General features: G+C 49.5%; 1 protein-coding gene across 1 annotated transcript; it reads right to left on the bottom strand.

Moving 5' to 3' along the window:
* Positions 1-58: 58 nt before the first annotated feature.
* Positions 59-11763, bottom strand: LOC127238593 (isochorismatase domain-containing protein 2). Its single transcript, XM_051207218.1, has 6 exons — positions 11626-11763; positions 4805-4951; positions 4468-4677; positions 4191-4261; positions 3124-3241; positions 59-468 (listed from the first exon to the last, which is right to left on the bottom strand). The coding sequence occupies exons 2-6, from the start codon at positions 4940-4942 to the stop codon at positions 373-375; spliced, it is 633 nt and encodes a 210-aa protein (XP_051063175.1). The 5' UTR covers positions 4943-4951; positions 11626-11763; the 3' UTR covers positions 59-372.
* Between the last annotated feature and the right edge of the window lie 5521 nt (positions 11764-17284).

Genomic DNA, 17284 nt, shown 5'->3' with positions numbered 1-17284 from the left:
CTCCCACAGACCCCCGTCGCCCCTGTGATGCCCCCCAAACCCAATAATGGTTCGGTCCTCAGGCACATCAATGTTTATTCTCTGAGACCGGGTCCCAGTTGTGACATTCCTTCCCCCTCCTTTTCCCGCTCCGTGAAGTGGCCCGGGGCCCAGCCCCGCCTCCACCTTCCCCTCAGCCAATTCCCACCCGGCACCAGCAGCCTCATTTGCATTTCCGGGACTAGCTGCCCAATGAGAAGACAGAACCACGCCTCCTCTCCCACGGGGGCGGTCCTCCTGGCGGACTGCACCACTCTTGGGATCCACGGATGAAGGAAAAGGCATCCATCCATCAACGTCTGGGAGACAAGGAGGGTGGGTCCATCCCTCCAGTCAGGGTCTGGGGTTCAGCGACAGGGGGTCGTTCTCGCCTTGGAAGAAGCTTAGCAGCCCGATGTCTGGGGCTGGCTCCTTAATGATCTTCTGGACCTACAGGCAGATGAGGTCAGGAAGTCAAGAACCATCCTCCCCATCTCCTTGAGGTCGAATCTGGGGAGCACCTCCTCATCTTCATCTCCCTCATCATTCCGTCAGAACCCTTCTCCAATCAACCGCTTACAAGCTTCCTTGGTGGCCTGGTGGAGCTACAGCACACCTCCATGTTGGTCTGCTCTGTTGCCTTGCACCACTAAGGGTGGGTGTGTCTACTTTGGCGGGGTCTCTTGCCGACATATTCCTTTTCTTCACTCAATCTCACCTTTCCCATCATTCCTTTAAGCCCTCGGCTCCCACACAGGCCCAAACTCAACTCATTCACACAAGTCACTCCTGGCTGAACAGGAGGAACCAACCACATTACCATCAACCAGCAAGTTCAGCCAAGTTTATCTCCAGAAAACTAAACCAAAAAGCAAACAAACAAGAAAAAACCAAACCAAAACAAAAAACAAAAAACAAAACAAAAAAAAAAACAAACAAACCAAAAAACAAAAAGCAAATGCAAATCCCACACGTCCACAGTCTCTTCTTCCTTAAGTCCTACTACTGGTTGGAGCACGTGTGAAGGTTATCTTCCCTTCTGTTCTAGGCCAGCTCCCACTCTTGTTTGTTTTAAATGAAGCACAGTTGAAGTTTACTAAGATATTTTAAAGTAGATTTTAGGAGCAAAGAGAGGTGGTTTTGTTTTGTTTTTTTCTTTAGCCTACAGCTCTAGTAGCACACCCCAAAGCACACATGTAGTCTTCCTTAAGAGGGAGCTGACTCCTACCCTATGCACTTTTCGGATCTATGGACGAGGCAAACACTCGCCACATGGGTTTGCTTTACTTCGTGCTGATGCTGGTGTTGCTGGAATAGAACCTAGGGTCTCGCCGATGCTAGGCAGCTGCTCTATAGTAAGAACATGCACAGACTGCCCTTGGGCACCAAGTGGCTGGGGTATTGCTAAAGCCTGAATCTTTCCTAAGACATGGCTCCTGTCTCCCTCTCCTTCTGTATGCGGTTGATATATGTTTCTCTTATTCGTTGATGAATAAAACCCTGGTTGGCCAGTAGTCAGGCAGGAAGTATAGGTGGGCTAGCAGACCAGGAGAATCCTGGGGAGAGGACACAGGGAGTTAAGGCACCACAGAGACGCCATGTAGCTACCAGGACGACAGGATGCCAGGGGCATTCTCCAGGAAGCCAAGACTATGTGGAGATACAGATGAACAGAAATGGGTTAATAATTAAGAGAGAGCTAGCCACTAAGAAGCCTGAACCATCGGCCAAACAGTTTATAATTAATATATGCCTCTGTGTATTTATTTGGGATTAAATGGCTGCGGGACCAGGAGGAACAAGAAGCTTCTGCTATCATCTCCTCCCCCAACCTGCTAGCATTGGCCACACTCAGCTACACCCAGTTCCTGGAGTATGACAAACAACCCCAGCTCTTGGCCTTTGCTCCAGCTATCTCCCGGGTGTTCAAGGTTACCTGCGACCATTTTCTCAACACTCTTCACAATCCCGCTCCAGGTTATATTAACAAACATGGGCTGACTGTTTTTGGGATGACGGGGTCCATCATAGCACCCTTCAAACTGACCGTGTAGCCAAGAGTACTTCAAGTGCCTGTACCTCAAGACTACTACAACAGGGTATGGTGGTGCCCACATCTAATTCCAGACTTGGGGAGGCAGAGGCAGGCAGATCCCCGTGAGGGTAGCCTGGTCTCCATCCTGAGCTCCAAAGGCCGGCCAGGCTTACACAGAAAGAGCCTATCTGAAACACGAAGCAGCAGAGAGAGGGATGGGGTTACAGACGAGCACCATCACACACAGTGTGTGTGACTCTGGGTAATCAAACCCAGGGCTTCCTGAATGCCAGCCACACCCTCTACTGAGCTCCACCCCAAGTCCTGGGTTGGCACTGTGTATGCACTGTGTATGTGTGTATGTGTGGTATGCATGCATGACTGTGTGGGTTCACGTGTATGTGTGTGCAGGGAAGCCAGGATATGAAGTCAGGTATCTTTTCTTTTTTGAATTGCTCTCCACCTTCCTTCGTGAGACAAGGTCTCTCAATGATCTAGGGATCCTAGCTCCTCACTGCAGCACCCAGCTTTTATGTGGCTTCTGGGGATCCACACTTAGGTCCCCAGGTTTGTATAGCAAGCGCTTTGCCAACTGGGTTTCTTTTGTTTTTTGTTTTGTTTTTTTTTTTTTCTTTTAAGGCTGGACCTTAATCCTACCACTCAGGCAGGCGGATCTCTGTGTGTTCGAGGTCAGCCTGGTCTCCATTGCAAGCTTGAGGACGGAAAAAAAAAAAAAAAAAAAGCGGGCTGGTTTCTCAGCTCGGCCATTTCGAGTGATGGTTGCTCTTCTAAAAGACCCAGATTTGATTTCCGGTACCCATTGATTGCTCACAGCTGTCTATAACTCCAGTTCTGGCCTCTGAGGACACCGAACAGCCAAGCACACAAGTGATGCACAGACATACATACAGGCGAAACATACAATAAAACCAAAGTTAAAGACACAAAACAACAAACCAAAAAAAAAAAAAAAAAAAAAAAAAAAAAAAAATGAGAGAGAAGGAAAACATTTCTTCTACGCCTGGGTGACAGACAGTGGAGGGCCAGTAAGAGGGCAGGAGGGCCTTTACCTCCTTGAACTGTGGGTGTGCGGCGTCCTTCAGCAGCTGCAAAATCAGTACTTCGCTGGTAGACAGGAAGACGCCACTTTGTCTCATCCGATCCAGTGCCACCAGCCGGTTCGTCTGGCTGCAGAGGACAGAGCAGAGCAGGAGGAGAGGGCAAATACCTATGCTGTGCACATCTGTGCTGAGGGACAGTTTCCTCTCAACAGAAACACTCTCTTCAGGTAGCAGGGGAAGGCTCGTGAGACTCAGGAGGTAAACAGGAGGCCACACGTGGGGCTGGAGGGATGGCTCGTGGTTAACACTGGCTGCTTTTGCTGAGGACCTAGGTTCAATTCTCGGCACCTACACAGCAGCTCGTGGCCACCTGTAACTCCAGTTCCAGGGGGATCTGACGCCCTCTTCTGTCTTCTGCACACGTGTCACACACACACACACACACACACACACACACACACACACAGGTAAGGGAAACATTTGTACCTGAATAAAACAGAATTTCAAAAGGCCACATGCCTAGGAAAGCTGACACTTGGAAGGTTCTCAAAGGCCCCTTCCCAGCTTTATAAAATGAGGAGGCCAACAGCTTCAAGAGTGGACTAGACGAGATGCTTGGACAGTTGAGCTGTCCTCAACCAGTGTTGACTTGGGCTCTTCAGTGACAAAGCAGCTTTTGAATCCACCCCAATAAAAACCCATTGGTTCAGGACTGGAGAGATGGCTCAGCAGTTAACAGCACTGTCTGCTCTTGCAGAGGACCCGGGTTCAATTCCCAGCACCCACACGGCAGCTCACAACTGTCTATAACTACAGTTCCAGCAGATCCAACACTCTCAAACTGATGCACATAAAATATTAAAAAAAAAAAAAAAAAGCTAAGGAAGCCATTGATTCAACTGCTGACACAGGTTTTGGTATAAAGGTAACATCGGTTGTAGTAGGTTCCCTTTCTGGGGTGAGTAGATGTCTGAGTGTTGGAATTCCTCAGGAAACATTTGTCATACAACCATATGACACATGGACAGTGGCCCAGATATCCCCAACATACACCAATCACAGGGTGACCTTCTCACCTTCTAGAAGAGCAGGCATCTACTGCCACATGGACCTGTAGCCCTCGGTCCAGGAGGTCAAGGGCGGTGTGCTAAGGGGCAGAGAAAGGTCAAGGTCAAGGTGAGACTCAGAGCAGGACAGTGGACCCTGTGAGGGCGTGAGCATCCTAGACCAGAAGCCAGGACTGAAAACAGCAGAGGAGAGAGGCTCACGTCAAAGCTAGGGCCCCAGGACGGGAGAAAGGACACGAGAGGGCAGGCAGGGAGATTACAGACTACCGAGGACAAGACGTCTCACCAAGATGCATCCTTGGGTCTCAATGCCACAGAGCAGCACGGACCGCAGCTGGGGCCGCCTGTCCAGCTCCTGCTGCAGCGGGGGTACCATGCTGAAGCACGTTTTGCTCACGGCTGGCAGGCCCTGAGCGCCCAGCTCGGGAACTGTGTGGCCCAGGCCTTGTGGGTACTGCTCTGTCAGCAAGACAGGGACATCCAACAGCCGGGCCACCTGTACGGGAGGGAAAACACTTTGCTGGGACCTGAATATGAGGGCTGAGGACAAGATTCTCGGGTCTGAGGGACGAGGGTTCCGGTCTACACTCCCCGGGTCTTGGGAAGGTAAAGCTGGCACGTACCTTAAGCATCCGAGCAGCCACGGACACGATCTGTGGGAAGTATAGGACTTTGTCTCGAAGCTTCTCCTGCATGTCACACAGGAACAGGATGGAGGACTCGGGGACGATCCGGCCCAGGCTAGCCCTGGCTGCTGCCATTGTCTGGAGCTGGACAGAGGGACAGTAGGCAGGGGCAGGTGGGGATGGTGGTTCAGGGATTCATTCGGGGTCTGTGCACTTGGCTCATCTTGCTGCTTCTACCCCTGGACCCTTGCATCCTAGGTGAGGACACTTGCCCACCGAAGTCTTCTCTGAGCAAGTCCACATTGTTCCCACTGCCAGTGTCAGCCTCCCAGAATGCACCTCCCTTTTTTCCCACCCCAAAGACTGTACAATGCTGGCAAGCCATGCTGTGACCTCTTTCTACCTGTCCCTAATGGAAGCCACTCACTCCCAGAAAACCGAGGTCTAAGCATGTCACCATAAGGTGACCTGCTCAGGAACACACAGATCTTGGACACTGTCTCTCAGATATCTCTACAGCCACAGGGGGCTGCAGAGATGGCTCAGCCGTTAACGAGCGGGCTCACAACCAAAACCATATAAGGAAAAGTGCCACAAGATCTTGCTACGGCGTAGCCCGCGCTGGCCCTCAACTTAAAACCTCCCGAGTTCTAGGATAGCAAGCGTGTACCACCCCCCAGCTCAGCCAATACTTCCTTCCGGCCTCAGTTTACCTATGTGTAAAACACCAGTGCTGAACTTCTTTCTGGGTCTGGTAGAGAAAGGGTGGTGTGTCCACAGACTGGGTATTAAGAAACCACAGATGTAACAAAGGCCAAACATGTGCTAAACAGCACAGAACTCCCAAAATGTTACGCTTAGTGAAGGAGACCAAAACACAGGGCAGGGCCCACTCATGTGAAACGTGCGGTCGCCCACACGGTAACCCTAGAGCCCAGGACAGCAAGAATGGCTGAGATTTCAAGGGTGGCATGAGTTCCAAGGCAGCCTGGGCCAAAAACAGAGCTGGCACAAAGGCTCAGTGGGTAGACGTGCCTGCCAATGAACCTAAGGGCTGATTGGACTCTGGAAGGAGATAACCAACACCCAAGAGTTGTCCTCTGACCTCCATACGTCTCTCTCTCACACACAACCGACACAGGATATTATTTTAACCAGGCAGAGATATGCTACATTTGTTTATTGATGGGTGATGTCCTTCTGTATATATGTTTCTCTTATTGGTTGATGAATAAAAAACACTGTTTGGCCAATAGAGGCAGGAAGACAGGCAGGGCTAGGAGACAGGGAGAATTCTGGGAAAGGCAGGCAGAGAGATCTGGGACAGTCGCCATGTAGACCACAAAGGAGTAACAGGTCCGGGAATTCTCTGGTAAGCCCAGACCATGTAGAAATACATAGATTAATAGCTATGGGTTAATAATGAAGACAGAGCTAGCCAATAAGAAGCCCTAGTCATCAGCCAACAGTTTAATAATTAATACAGCATCTATGTGTTCATTTGGGGCTGTGAAGGGCAGACAAGAGAACCACCAGCAACAGTTTATGCTGCAAAATATTACTCTGTGTAATGGGTGTGTTCCATTTGTTTATGCTGCATTTTTCCTAATGATGTGAGGATGTGTGTTTAACTATGTAAAGATGTGCTACATTTGTTTATGTTGCATTTGTCTAATGACGTGAGGATGTGTGTTTAACTATGTAAAGATGTGCTGCATTTGTTTATGATGCATTTGTCTAATGACGTGAGGATGTGTGTTTAACTATGTAAAGATGTGCTGCATTTGTTTATGTTGCATTTGTCTAATGACGTGAGGATGTGTGTTTAACTATGTAAAGATGTGCTGCATTTGTTTATGTTGCATTTGTCTAATGATGTGAGGATGTGTTTCCTCACATTTGTTTCACCTGGCCTGCCTAAGGCACCTGATTGGTTAAAAAAAAAAAAAAAAAAAAAAAAAAAAAACTAAACAGCCAGTAGCTAGGCAGAAGAGAGATAGGCAGGCCTGGTGTGGTGGTATATTATTTATGATTTATTAAAACTTGCCAGAGGATTCAGAAAGCAAAGTCAGTCTACAAGCCATAGAGGCCAGGCACGCACCTTTAATCCCAGCAGCCAGAAGCTAGGAGGTATTGGCACACACCTTCAATTCTAGGACTCAGGATTAAGAGGTAGATGGATCTCTGAGTCCAAGGACACACTGATCTACACAAGATCACACGCCTTTAATCTCAGCATTAGGGAGGTACATAAGACAGGAGCAAGGTCTCAGTATCAGGCAGTCGTTCAGCAGACACACTGAAGATAAGCATTCATTTTCCAGCCACGCTGAGAACTGGACTGGCCCAGCCCTGTTAGAGGTGAGAGCTCTCTGTTGGCCTGGCTGCTTTGCTTCCCTGATCTTCAGCTTGAACCCCAATGTCTGTCTCTGGATCGTTTATTTTTCACGTGACAGCAGACAGATAGGTAGAAGGAGAAATCTAGAGACAAGGGGAGGACATGGGAGAGAGTGACACACTCAGGGCCAGGAGCCAGGCAGAGAGAGAGCGAGCGAGCGAGCGAGCGAGAGAGAGAGAGAGAGAGAGAACGAGAGAGAAAGAGCGAGAGAGAGAGAGGAGAGAGAGAGAGCGAGAGAGAGAAGAGAGAGAGAAGAGAGAGAGCGAGAGAGAGGAGAGAGAGAGAGAAGAGAGAGAGTGAGAGAGTGAGAGAGAGAGAAGAGAGAGAGAGCGAGAGAGAGGAGAGAGAGAGAGAGCGAGAGAGAGGAAAGAGAGCGAGAGAGAGGAGAGAGAGGAGAGGGGGAGAGAGAGAGAGAGAAAGCCCTGAGGCAAAACACAGAGAGAAGCAGGTTAAGTTCTAAGAGCTAGCTAGCAAGAAGCCAGCCTAAGCTAAGGCCAAGCATTCATAACTAATAAGTCTCCGTGTCTCGACTTGGGACCAAAGGAAAGCCTGGTGCGCGCACACACACACACACACACACACACACACACACACACACACACACACCTTTATGAAATAAGAACACAGGGACACAGGGGCTGGAAAGATGGCTCAGTGGTTAAGAGCACTTGCTGCTCTTGCAGAGGACCAGGGTTTGGGTCCCAGAACCCACGTGGTGATTCAAGTTTTGTAAACCTAGCTTCAGGGGGTCCAATGCCCTTTCTGGATTCTTTGGGCACCAGATATGCATGCAGGCAAAATTTACACACACACACACACACACACACACTTTTTTTTTTAAAGTTAGAAACAATGACAATAACAAAATCAGTTACAATAAAACTAGAAGTGTACAGAGCAGTCAACACCAGGAACGCAAACACTCGTGGGAAGGAACAGGGAAGATTTAGGTGACTGTTAAAGGCTATAAGGTTTCCATTAGGGGGAACAAAAATGACTTGGACATAGATTAACGGCTGCACACATCACGGACATGCTGATGGCCACCTGTGCATTCTCAAATGCCCGAGAAGACTAGGAATGTGGTTCAGTTGGTGGGGTCTTTGCCCCCGGCCCCACATAAACTCACTGAGGTGCCATTCGCTTGAGATTCCAGCAAGCCCAGTACTCAGGAGGCAGAGGCAGGAGTCGAGGACACCTTCTGCGATGTAGTGAGTTTGAGGCCAACCTGGGTTATATGTGACCCCTTTTCAGAAATTAAGTTATTTGAAAGTAATCTCTTCCCTTCCACAATGCATACTGTTGCATAAATGTGTGGAGGCCAGACATCTACTCTGTGTTTTCACACAGGGTCTCTCTTTCTCTCTGAGACCTGGGGCTCCGATATTTAGCTAGACTGGCAGGGCAGTGAGCCTGCTCCCTCCCAGTGCTGGGATTACATGGGCACAGGCTCAGCCCTGGTTTCTATGTGGGTGCTGAACGTAGAACATAGGTCCCGTATAAGGCAAGCATTTACTGAATGAGCCATCTCCCCAGACTAAGTGGGTCAATTTAAACATATATACTTATTATTTATTGTTTTAAAATTTTTATTTATTTATAATGAATACAGCATTCTGCCTCCATGTCTTCCTGCACACCAAGAAAGCACCAGATGGTTGTGAGCCACCATGTGGTTGCTGGGAATTGAACTCAGGACCTCTGGAAGAGTAGCCAGCGCTCTTAACTATTGAGCCGTCTCTCTAGCCAGCCCCTTCTTCATTTTTAAGACTTATTTCTTTTTACTTTATGTGTAAGAGTATATGTCTACGGGTCATACAGATGCCAGTATCCACAGGGGCTACAACAGGGTATCAAATTGCCTGGAGCTGGAGTTACCCTACTAGCCACCATGTGGGTGCTGGATCCAGTTTCCCTATTTAAAAAAAAAAAAAAAGAAAAAAGAAAAGAAAAAAAAGAAAAAGAAATGAAACAAAGTGCTATAAAATTAGAATAATGGTGTGAGGCACGGTGAGGTAGGCTTGTAATCCCAGCACTCGGGAGTCTTATCTGGGTGGTTGTGCCAAGAGCTGGAGGCCAGCCAGGGCTGCATTGTGACCTTGCCCCCAAAAAAGCTAAGCAATAAGAAATTTATGATTGTATAATGTGTAACAGGTTGTCCAGCGAAGAATGAATACATATTTTGCAATAAAGTCAACAGCCAGCAGAAACAGACTGTGGGGATGAGGTCCAACATTGGCAGCCACTTCCCTCTGGCCCTGTGCCTTCTCCCAGTCCTGAGAACTGAGATGCAAGCCATGCCCACATGGCCACAAACGTCTAGATTCAGAGCGGAGCCCTCAACTGTAGCCCAGTCAGGCCCCACCCTAAGACCCCTGCTTCCCTTTTCCCAGAGGACCAGCGAGTGTCTGCAACTGTGTGTGCGAGAGTGTGCGCACAAGCGTACAAGAGAACACACACGTGAAGACCACAGAGTACAACCTCAGGTGTTGGCCGCCACATTCCACCCTGAGATAAAGTCTCTCGTCTGCTATTGCGCCAGCCAAACTAGCTGTCAGGGAAACTTCTGGGGGGGTCTCCCATCTTCATCGCCCATTTCCCAGTGTGAGTTTTGCAGTCACAGTTATTATATGCTACTGCGCCTGGCTTTCCCAAGGACCCTGAGCTCCTCACGCTTGACTGGCAAACACTTTACCCACTGAGCAATCTGCACCCGCAGCAAGAGACGTCTGCGAGCGATGGATGAGGGTCACGTCGAGCATCGCAAAGACCTGGCAATCGGCTGAAGGCAGCAAGAAGCCGCGGAGGGTCAAAACTGGAGACCCAGGTCTCACAGCCGGACAGATGTCAGACCCCCGACTTGCCTTTGTACTGGAAAGAGTACGGCCACCGCCCTCAAAATGACAGGGACACAAATCTTCTGATCCAGAAATCTGTCCGACAGGGACCAGCTTATTAATCACAGGACTCTTTGACAGGGCTTCGGGGACAAAGGGTTAAGCATAAATACAGACATGCCCAGACTACTGACACTTGCAGCCTGGACACCTGGTGAGCCACGATGCCTTAGGCAAACCTTTAGAGACTCCTAATGACCCACGGTGCTTTATCTGTTCCCACCCACGGGGCTGTACAGCAGATAGCTTTTCATGCAGTCCAGGCTGGCCTCGAACTCATGTCAACCCTCCTGTTTTAGTGGTTTAAATGCTTGGGTTACAGGTACGGAATCGCTGTGCTGTGATACATACTTTTCCTTTTCTTTTCCACCGTGATTACGGATGGCCCTGGACTTCAGATCCTCCAGCCTCCACCCCCTGAGTGTTAGCATTATAAACCCGAATCACCACCACACAGTTTATACAGGCAGTGCTAGGGATCAGGTTCAACACTGTAGACGGAGGAATCTTGCTAAATCGCCCAGGGGGCTTGGGATTCAGTTTGCAATTCTCCTGCTAAGTTTACAGAGTAGCTGGGGTTATACACCAAAGGCGTCAAGAAGGGAAAATTGAAAACATGGTGTGGGATACCCCCCATCTGTGCCCCGACCCCAAAGGTAGGGTTTTACCTTTCTTAAAAATCTCCATTTATTGCTGGGCAGTCGGTGGCGCACGCCTTTAATCCCAGCACCCAGGGGAGGCAGAGGCAGGCGGATCTCTGTGAGTTCCAGGCCAGCCTGGTCTACAAAGTTCCAGGACAGGCTCCAAAGCCACACAGAGAAACCCAGACTGGAAAAACAAAGAGGAAAAAAAAAATTCCAGTGGTTTAATTTGTATATGGGAGAGGATGCCCATGCCACGGTGTACATGTAGAGGTCAGAGGTCAACTTGAGGGAGACGGTTCTGTCCTTCCATCACGTGGATCCCCAGGGAACAAAAATGTACATTTATTAGGTTTATTATGTATGACTGTTTGGCACGACATTGACGCATGCATGTTGTGTGGAGGCCAGAAAAGGGCGTCAGATCCCTTGGAACTGGAGTTACAGATGGCTGGGAGCCTCAAGTGCTGCGTATGACTGTGGCAAATGCGTTTCTAAAAGGGGAGAGGGCGCTGTGGCCGTAGCTCGGTGATAGCGCGCGCTCGCCTGGCATTCTTGATGCCCTAGGCTCAGTTCTCCAGTACTGCCAGGTTTGATGGAGATGGACTGGGAACACATTTGGAAGGGGTCGGGGCTGCCTGTGTGAACCCGGGTGGGTTTCGCTTCCTCTCTGGGCCTCCCTTTCCTCCTGGCTTAGCCCACTCGCGGGGCTGATGCGAAAGTTGGCCCTGAAGAGGGTGGGAGCCCCTCCCCGAGGGTCTAGCCTGAGGCCAGCTGGACTTGCACCGCAAACCCCGGCCCGACTCCCTGCAAGGCTTCCGTTTCCTGGTGTGAACTGCGGGTTTACAAACAGCGCGCGCTCAGCGAACGAACGGGACTTACCCCGCAAGTCCCAGGTTCGAGCCCGGTCCCCTTTCCAGCAAGCCCTGTGACTTTTCTCCTCTGGATTCCCACGGACTCCGGACAGGGTCTCCTTTTTACCCCGTGAGGACACGTGGGCCGAGCCTTGGGTCACTGTCCTGCCTTCCCGTGGCCGAGCCACCCAATCGGTGCTCGCCTCACTCTGTCCCACTCCTCTGGCCAATGCATAGAAGCTCTCATTTCAGTTAACCTGATTGGTCTGGGGAAGGCGGAGATGCAGTGAGTCTGGCCAATGGGAATCCACGGAGGGCGTGCTCTGGCTGAGAGCTCAGCACACTAAGCCCGAATGTGGGTGGATGCTGCCAGGAGCTGTAGGCTCTACCCAGGCTAGTGTAGAGAGCTCAGGGCCTCCCGCTGCTGCCTCAGGGCTTGCAGAGGCGATGCTCTTCTGCAGGCCTAGCTGTAGGCGGGCTGAGGCAGCAGGATTGCCAGTTCAAGACCAGCCAGGACTACTCAGGCAGAACCTGTCAACAAAAACCAAAGCAACAAAAGAACATGCCTAGGACATTTTGTGTCCCACTCCCCACCCCCTTAGCGGGTTTGTCTTCTCTTTTTCTTCCCATGTATTCAGCACTTTCCCAGTAGGGATTGTCTTCAATTCAAGGAATAAGAAAAAACAAAACAAAACAAAACCAAAACACCAAAAACCAAACAAAAAAGCGAAGTACGGTGTTTATTGTTCATGATCCCAAATACTCAGAAGCGAAGGCAGGAGGATTTCTTTGATTTCTAGATACGAGGAAACGGCTAGGTATGGTGGGTAACTGTAAACCCAGCACTTGGGAGGCTGAGGTACGGGGGTCATTTTGGGGGAAGAATTTGAGGCCAGTCAGCTATAGCTACCTAGAGTCCTATAAACAGAAAAAACAAGGCTGGAAATGTAGTTCGGTGGTAGAGTGCGTGCCTGGCATGCATGAAGCCTGTATAGATACCGGGGAGGTGGACCAGAACTGTAATCCCAGAACCTGGGAAGTGGAAGTTCAAGGTTGGTCTCCACACTAGAGAGAACTCACGTGGGGTCCAGAGACACAGTCTCAAACAAAACAAAATAAAACAAAAATCTAACAAACCAACCAGCCGACTAACCAACCAAAACAAGACAAAAATCACAGTTCGAAGCCAGCCTGGTCTACAGAGTGAGTTCCAGGACCAGGACTACACAGAGAAACCCTGTTTAAAAAACAAAAAACAAAACCAAAAACAAAAACAAAAAAACCAAAAAACAAAACAAACAAACAAAAAAACCAACCAACCAACCAAAACAAAACAAAACAAACAAACAAACAAAAAAACCAACCAACCAAAACAAAACAAAACAAAAAACCAACCACAACCCAAAATCTTCCCATCCTATCTGCACTCCAGCCACACTGGCCTCCCAGGGGCCTGATCCAGGCCCTTAAAGTGTGCTGTTTCTGACTCCTGCACGCCATGCTTTCCCCATAGCCTGATTCTGCTCGCATTCCAGCGCTCATTCCAATCAGAAATTGGAATTTCATCTTGCTATTTGAAGCTCTCTGCAGGTTCTTGTGTATCTGTGCAGGCGCGTGTGTATGTGTGTGTGTGCTCATGTGCACACACCTACTCGAGTTCCATTGAGTTGGGGATCTTGTCTACTTCGTCTGCTTCAGAGTCCTAAAATTGAGTTCCGGGCCCACTGCAGCGCTCAGTGGAACGGGGGACTATTGGGAGAGAGCAGACACGGGGCAGAGAAGAGTGGTGTGGGTGGTGGGGAGCAGTCTGTGCGGGGGGAGGGGAGGGTTGCCACTGGGAGAAAAGAAGGGAGAAAGTAGGAGAGAAAGTGATCGGAGTCCCTAAAAGGCCCAGAGGTGGGCCCTGAGTCTAGGAGGCTCTGGCGCTGTGGTCTAAGATAGGAGCCTGGGCTTGGTTTATTTTTCCAGGTTCTATTTTTGTACAGATTTATGTGGTGCTGCCTTTGAACTCAGGACTCCGGGGCAAGTGTTCCACAGAGTTTCTTCCTCAGCTCTGCCAGGGAGGGAGAACGGGGGTGGGGGGAGACTCCCGAGGGGCTGCCTGCATCTGGCTTTTCTGGGGCCCAGACTGTGTCACGAATGGTTTTCATGGGCTCCCCTGCTTCTCAGGGATCTCCTGAAATGCCAGGCACGAGGTGCCTCCTCGTTATCCATTTCATTCCAGACAAGAGCCGCAGGCTCAGTGCTGGAGTCAGACATGCCCGGCTGCACCTGGCATGAATAACTAGTAAGGGAACAGCCAGCATGGGTCGATTAACTTTGTAGACTCTTTAACACCGGGTGATGCTTGTCTTTCCTTTCCTTTTCCTCCTCCTTTTCCCGCTAGACAGGGCTCTTTGGGTAGCCCAGGCTGACAAACTCGCAGAGATACTCCTGCTTCTGACTCCTGAGTGCTTGGATTAAAGGCTTGCTGTAAGCACTGTGGCGTGGGTGGAAAGGGATTCTGGCACTCGGGAGCCACAGAATGCTACAGGTCACAGTAAAGGTAGCAGTTTGCAACCCTGTTTCAGGGAAAGGCTTCCCCTGTGTGATAGGAGTTCCGCTCCTCTAGGCTCTGGCTCCTTCGAAAAGTTGTTACTTCTCTTCCTCCGCTCCGTTCCAATGAAAGAAGGGCTCATTCAAACCTCATTCAAGAGGTTTATTGGGAGGGAAGAATCCAGGAGAGTGGCTGCCCTGCACCAGGGATGCAGAGGACAGCCAGGCAGCTGGGATAGCGGAAAGATTTTAGTTTGCAGAGCAAGGATGTAACAAAGGGGCAGGCTGATCTTGTTAAACAGGGCTATTATACAGCCAAGAGAAAGCCAGAGTATGAAAAAAATTTCTCACAGGTCTTGGCCCACTACAAGGAAATAAGCCCCCAACCCTGGAACAAATGATTCCATATGAACAGCCCTGTCTGGGTCACTCCTGGCCAATGGACAGTCTGGGGACTTTCCAAGTCATTCTATGGTTTATCCTTTGAATAAGAATGGGTCAGACCTGGGTGATCTCTCAAACGTGAGATCATACTTTGTAATCAATCACCTTGTGCCCCATGCATGTATGCTGATTTGTGGTCTTTCTCTATAAAAAGGAGCCTGGACCCTTTGAGGGCTGTGCAGCTTTCCCCAAGTTTGCTGTCACCCGAGTGCACTTGTTCAACAACACTGCTTGTTGCATCTCCTGGTTTTGGTGTTTGTGTCGAGGGGCTCTGCCACTGGCCCATCAGGACCCCGGAATTAGGGTCCAACATAGCTACAAGCTGAACAGGTACAGGGTTTATATAGGGATTCTTAGAAGGGGAGTTTTCCCAGGGTGGGGATTTCAGTCCCTGAGCTCAGATTCGCTAGATATCCTGCTCAGGGATTGGTTGGTTTTTTGCACAGGTTTAGGGTCGGATTTGGTTCTGGTTTCAGTGCCAAAGTGTTTCTTTCACCTTTTGGCTCTAAGTTTAGGGCCAGGGTGTATTTCATTCACTGGCTCTGATTCCAGGGCTCTGCTGTTTCGTTGGCTCTGCTCAGGGTATGTTTCTATGGCTGACCCTTTTCCCCCTACATGCATGGTGTGTGTGTGTGTGTGTGTGTGTGTGTGTGTGTGTGTGCACTCGCGCACACTTGTGTGTGAACACCATGGTGCCTATGAGGACATCAGAGGACAATGTTGGAGAGAGAGTCAGTTCTTTCTCTCTACCTTGCAGGTCCTTAGGTCATCAGGCTTGGCGGTAAGTCCCTTTACCCACAGAGCCATAGCACTTTTGGGAATCTTTGTGTTGTTATTTAATTAGCATAGGAATTAATTCACACAGAAATGTGACAATTATGGCATTTTCACGCACAGCGACTCTAGGTTGATTTCCTCTTGTTCCTTCCTGCCACTTCCCGGCTTGTCCCCCGCCACCCACACCCCCCCCCTTCCTCATCACAGGTGCTCTGTTATCCTCCCCGTCTCCCTTCCTTACAGATCTCCTCCTCCTGGGTCCCTTTCCAGTTTCCCCGGCCTCCACCCACACTCGTTTCCACACAATACACACATATACAAACCCGAAAGCCTGAATCCGCGTCTGAGAAAGAACAAGCAGGGTTTGGTTTCCCGAGCCAGAGTCACTCTGTTTAATATCCTTCCCGGTGCCATCTACTTTCCCATCATCATCAAAGGGCGGTGACTAACGCTGAGCCACCTTTGAAGAAGAATGACGTTTATTTTATTTGTGTGTCTGTGTGAGTGCATTGCACACACACGTGTTTTCTTTCCTTCTTTCTTTCTCCTCTTTTTTTTTCTTCTTCTTTAAAACAGGGCCTCATGTATCCTAGGCTGGCCACAAACTCCTTATGTTGCTGATGTTGTCCTTGAATTCCAGATCTTCTCACGTCCATCTCTTGAGAGTTAGGATTATAGGTGTATGATGCACCAGGCTTCCAGGTTATTTCTTTACCCACCTGGAGATTTCAGTTAACAGAGAGGAGGGTTACAAGTTCAAGATCAACCTGGGCTGGGGTGGGGGAGGGGAGGGAGGGAATTTACTAAAAAGTGGGAGCTGAAAGAAGTCTGGTGGCGGCGGCGGTGGAGCGCACCTTTAATCCCAGCACTCGGGAGACAGAGACAGGCGAATCTCAGAATTCTAGGCCAACCTGGTCTACAAAGACAGCCAGGGCTGTTACACAGAGAAACCCTGTCTCAAAAAAAAAAAAAAAAAAAAAAAAAAAACCTATAAATAAATAAAATAGAGGTCAAGGGTGGTGGCTCAATGGGTAGAATGCTTGCTTAGAATGCACATAGCCCTATATGCTATTTACTTTCTTGTTGTGGCGATAAAGGACCGTGACTAAGACAATTTATAGAAGGAAAGGTTACCCTGGCTTCCAGGGTAATAGTCCACGATGACAGAGCAGAAGCATCGAGCAGCAGACATGGCGGTGGCGGCTGGGGCAGAAACTGAGTGCTTGCATCCTCCACTGTAAGTGTGGAGGCAGAGTGAACTAGAAATGTGAGCATCTCTAAACTCCCAAAGCTTGCTTCTAGTGATATTGCTTCTCCACCAAAGCCATAGCTCCTAAGCCTCGAAAACAGCAGAACAAGTGTTCAAAAGCCCAACACTGTGGGCGACAGCTCATTTAATCCACCGCCTCTGGGCGGACAAACAAATATCATTTTAAAAACTCTCTGCGTTCCGGGGAGATGGTTAAGAGCACTGACTGCTCTTCCAGAGGGTCTGGGTTCAATTCCCAGCACCCATACGGCAGCTCAGAACTGTCTGTGACTCCAAGATCTGACACCCTCACACAGACACGCACATAGGCAAAACCCCAATATACGTAAAATAAGAATAAATACATTATATTTTTAAAAAGCGCTTTGAACAACAGTTCTGGGAAGCAGCTCTGTGGGCACAGTGCTTGCCTGGCATCGTGAAGGACTGAGTTCCACACTTACTACCACGGGATAGCATAGACTGATATCCCAGCACTCCAGAAGCGGAGGCAGGGAGGTCAGGAGTTAACTGAGGATGACCTTGGATCCCGCTTACCAGGCATTGGTGGTAGCCTTTAATCCCAGCACTTGGGGAGGCAGAGGCAGGTGGACCTCTGTGAGTTTGAGGCCAGTTTGGTTTACAGAGCGAGTTCCAAAACAGGCTCCAAAGCTACAGAGAG

Source organism: Phodopus roborovskii, unplaced genomic scaffold (genome assembly GCF_943737965.1).
Source record: "Phodopus roborovskii unplaced genomic scaffold, PHOROB, whole genome shotgun sequence".
NCBI lineage: Eukaryota > Metazoa > Chordata > Mammalia > Rodentia > Cricetidae > Phodopus > Phodopus roborovskii.
Note: the sequence above shows the minus strand (reverse complement) of the source record. Positions and strands in the feature narration are given on the sequence as shown.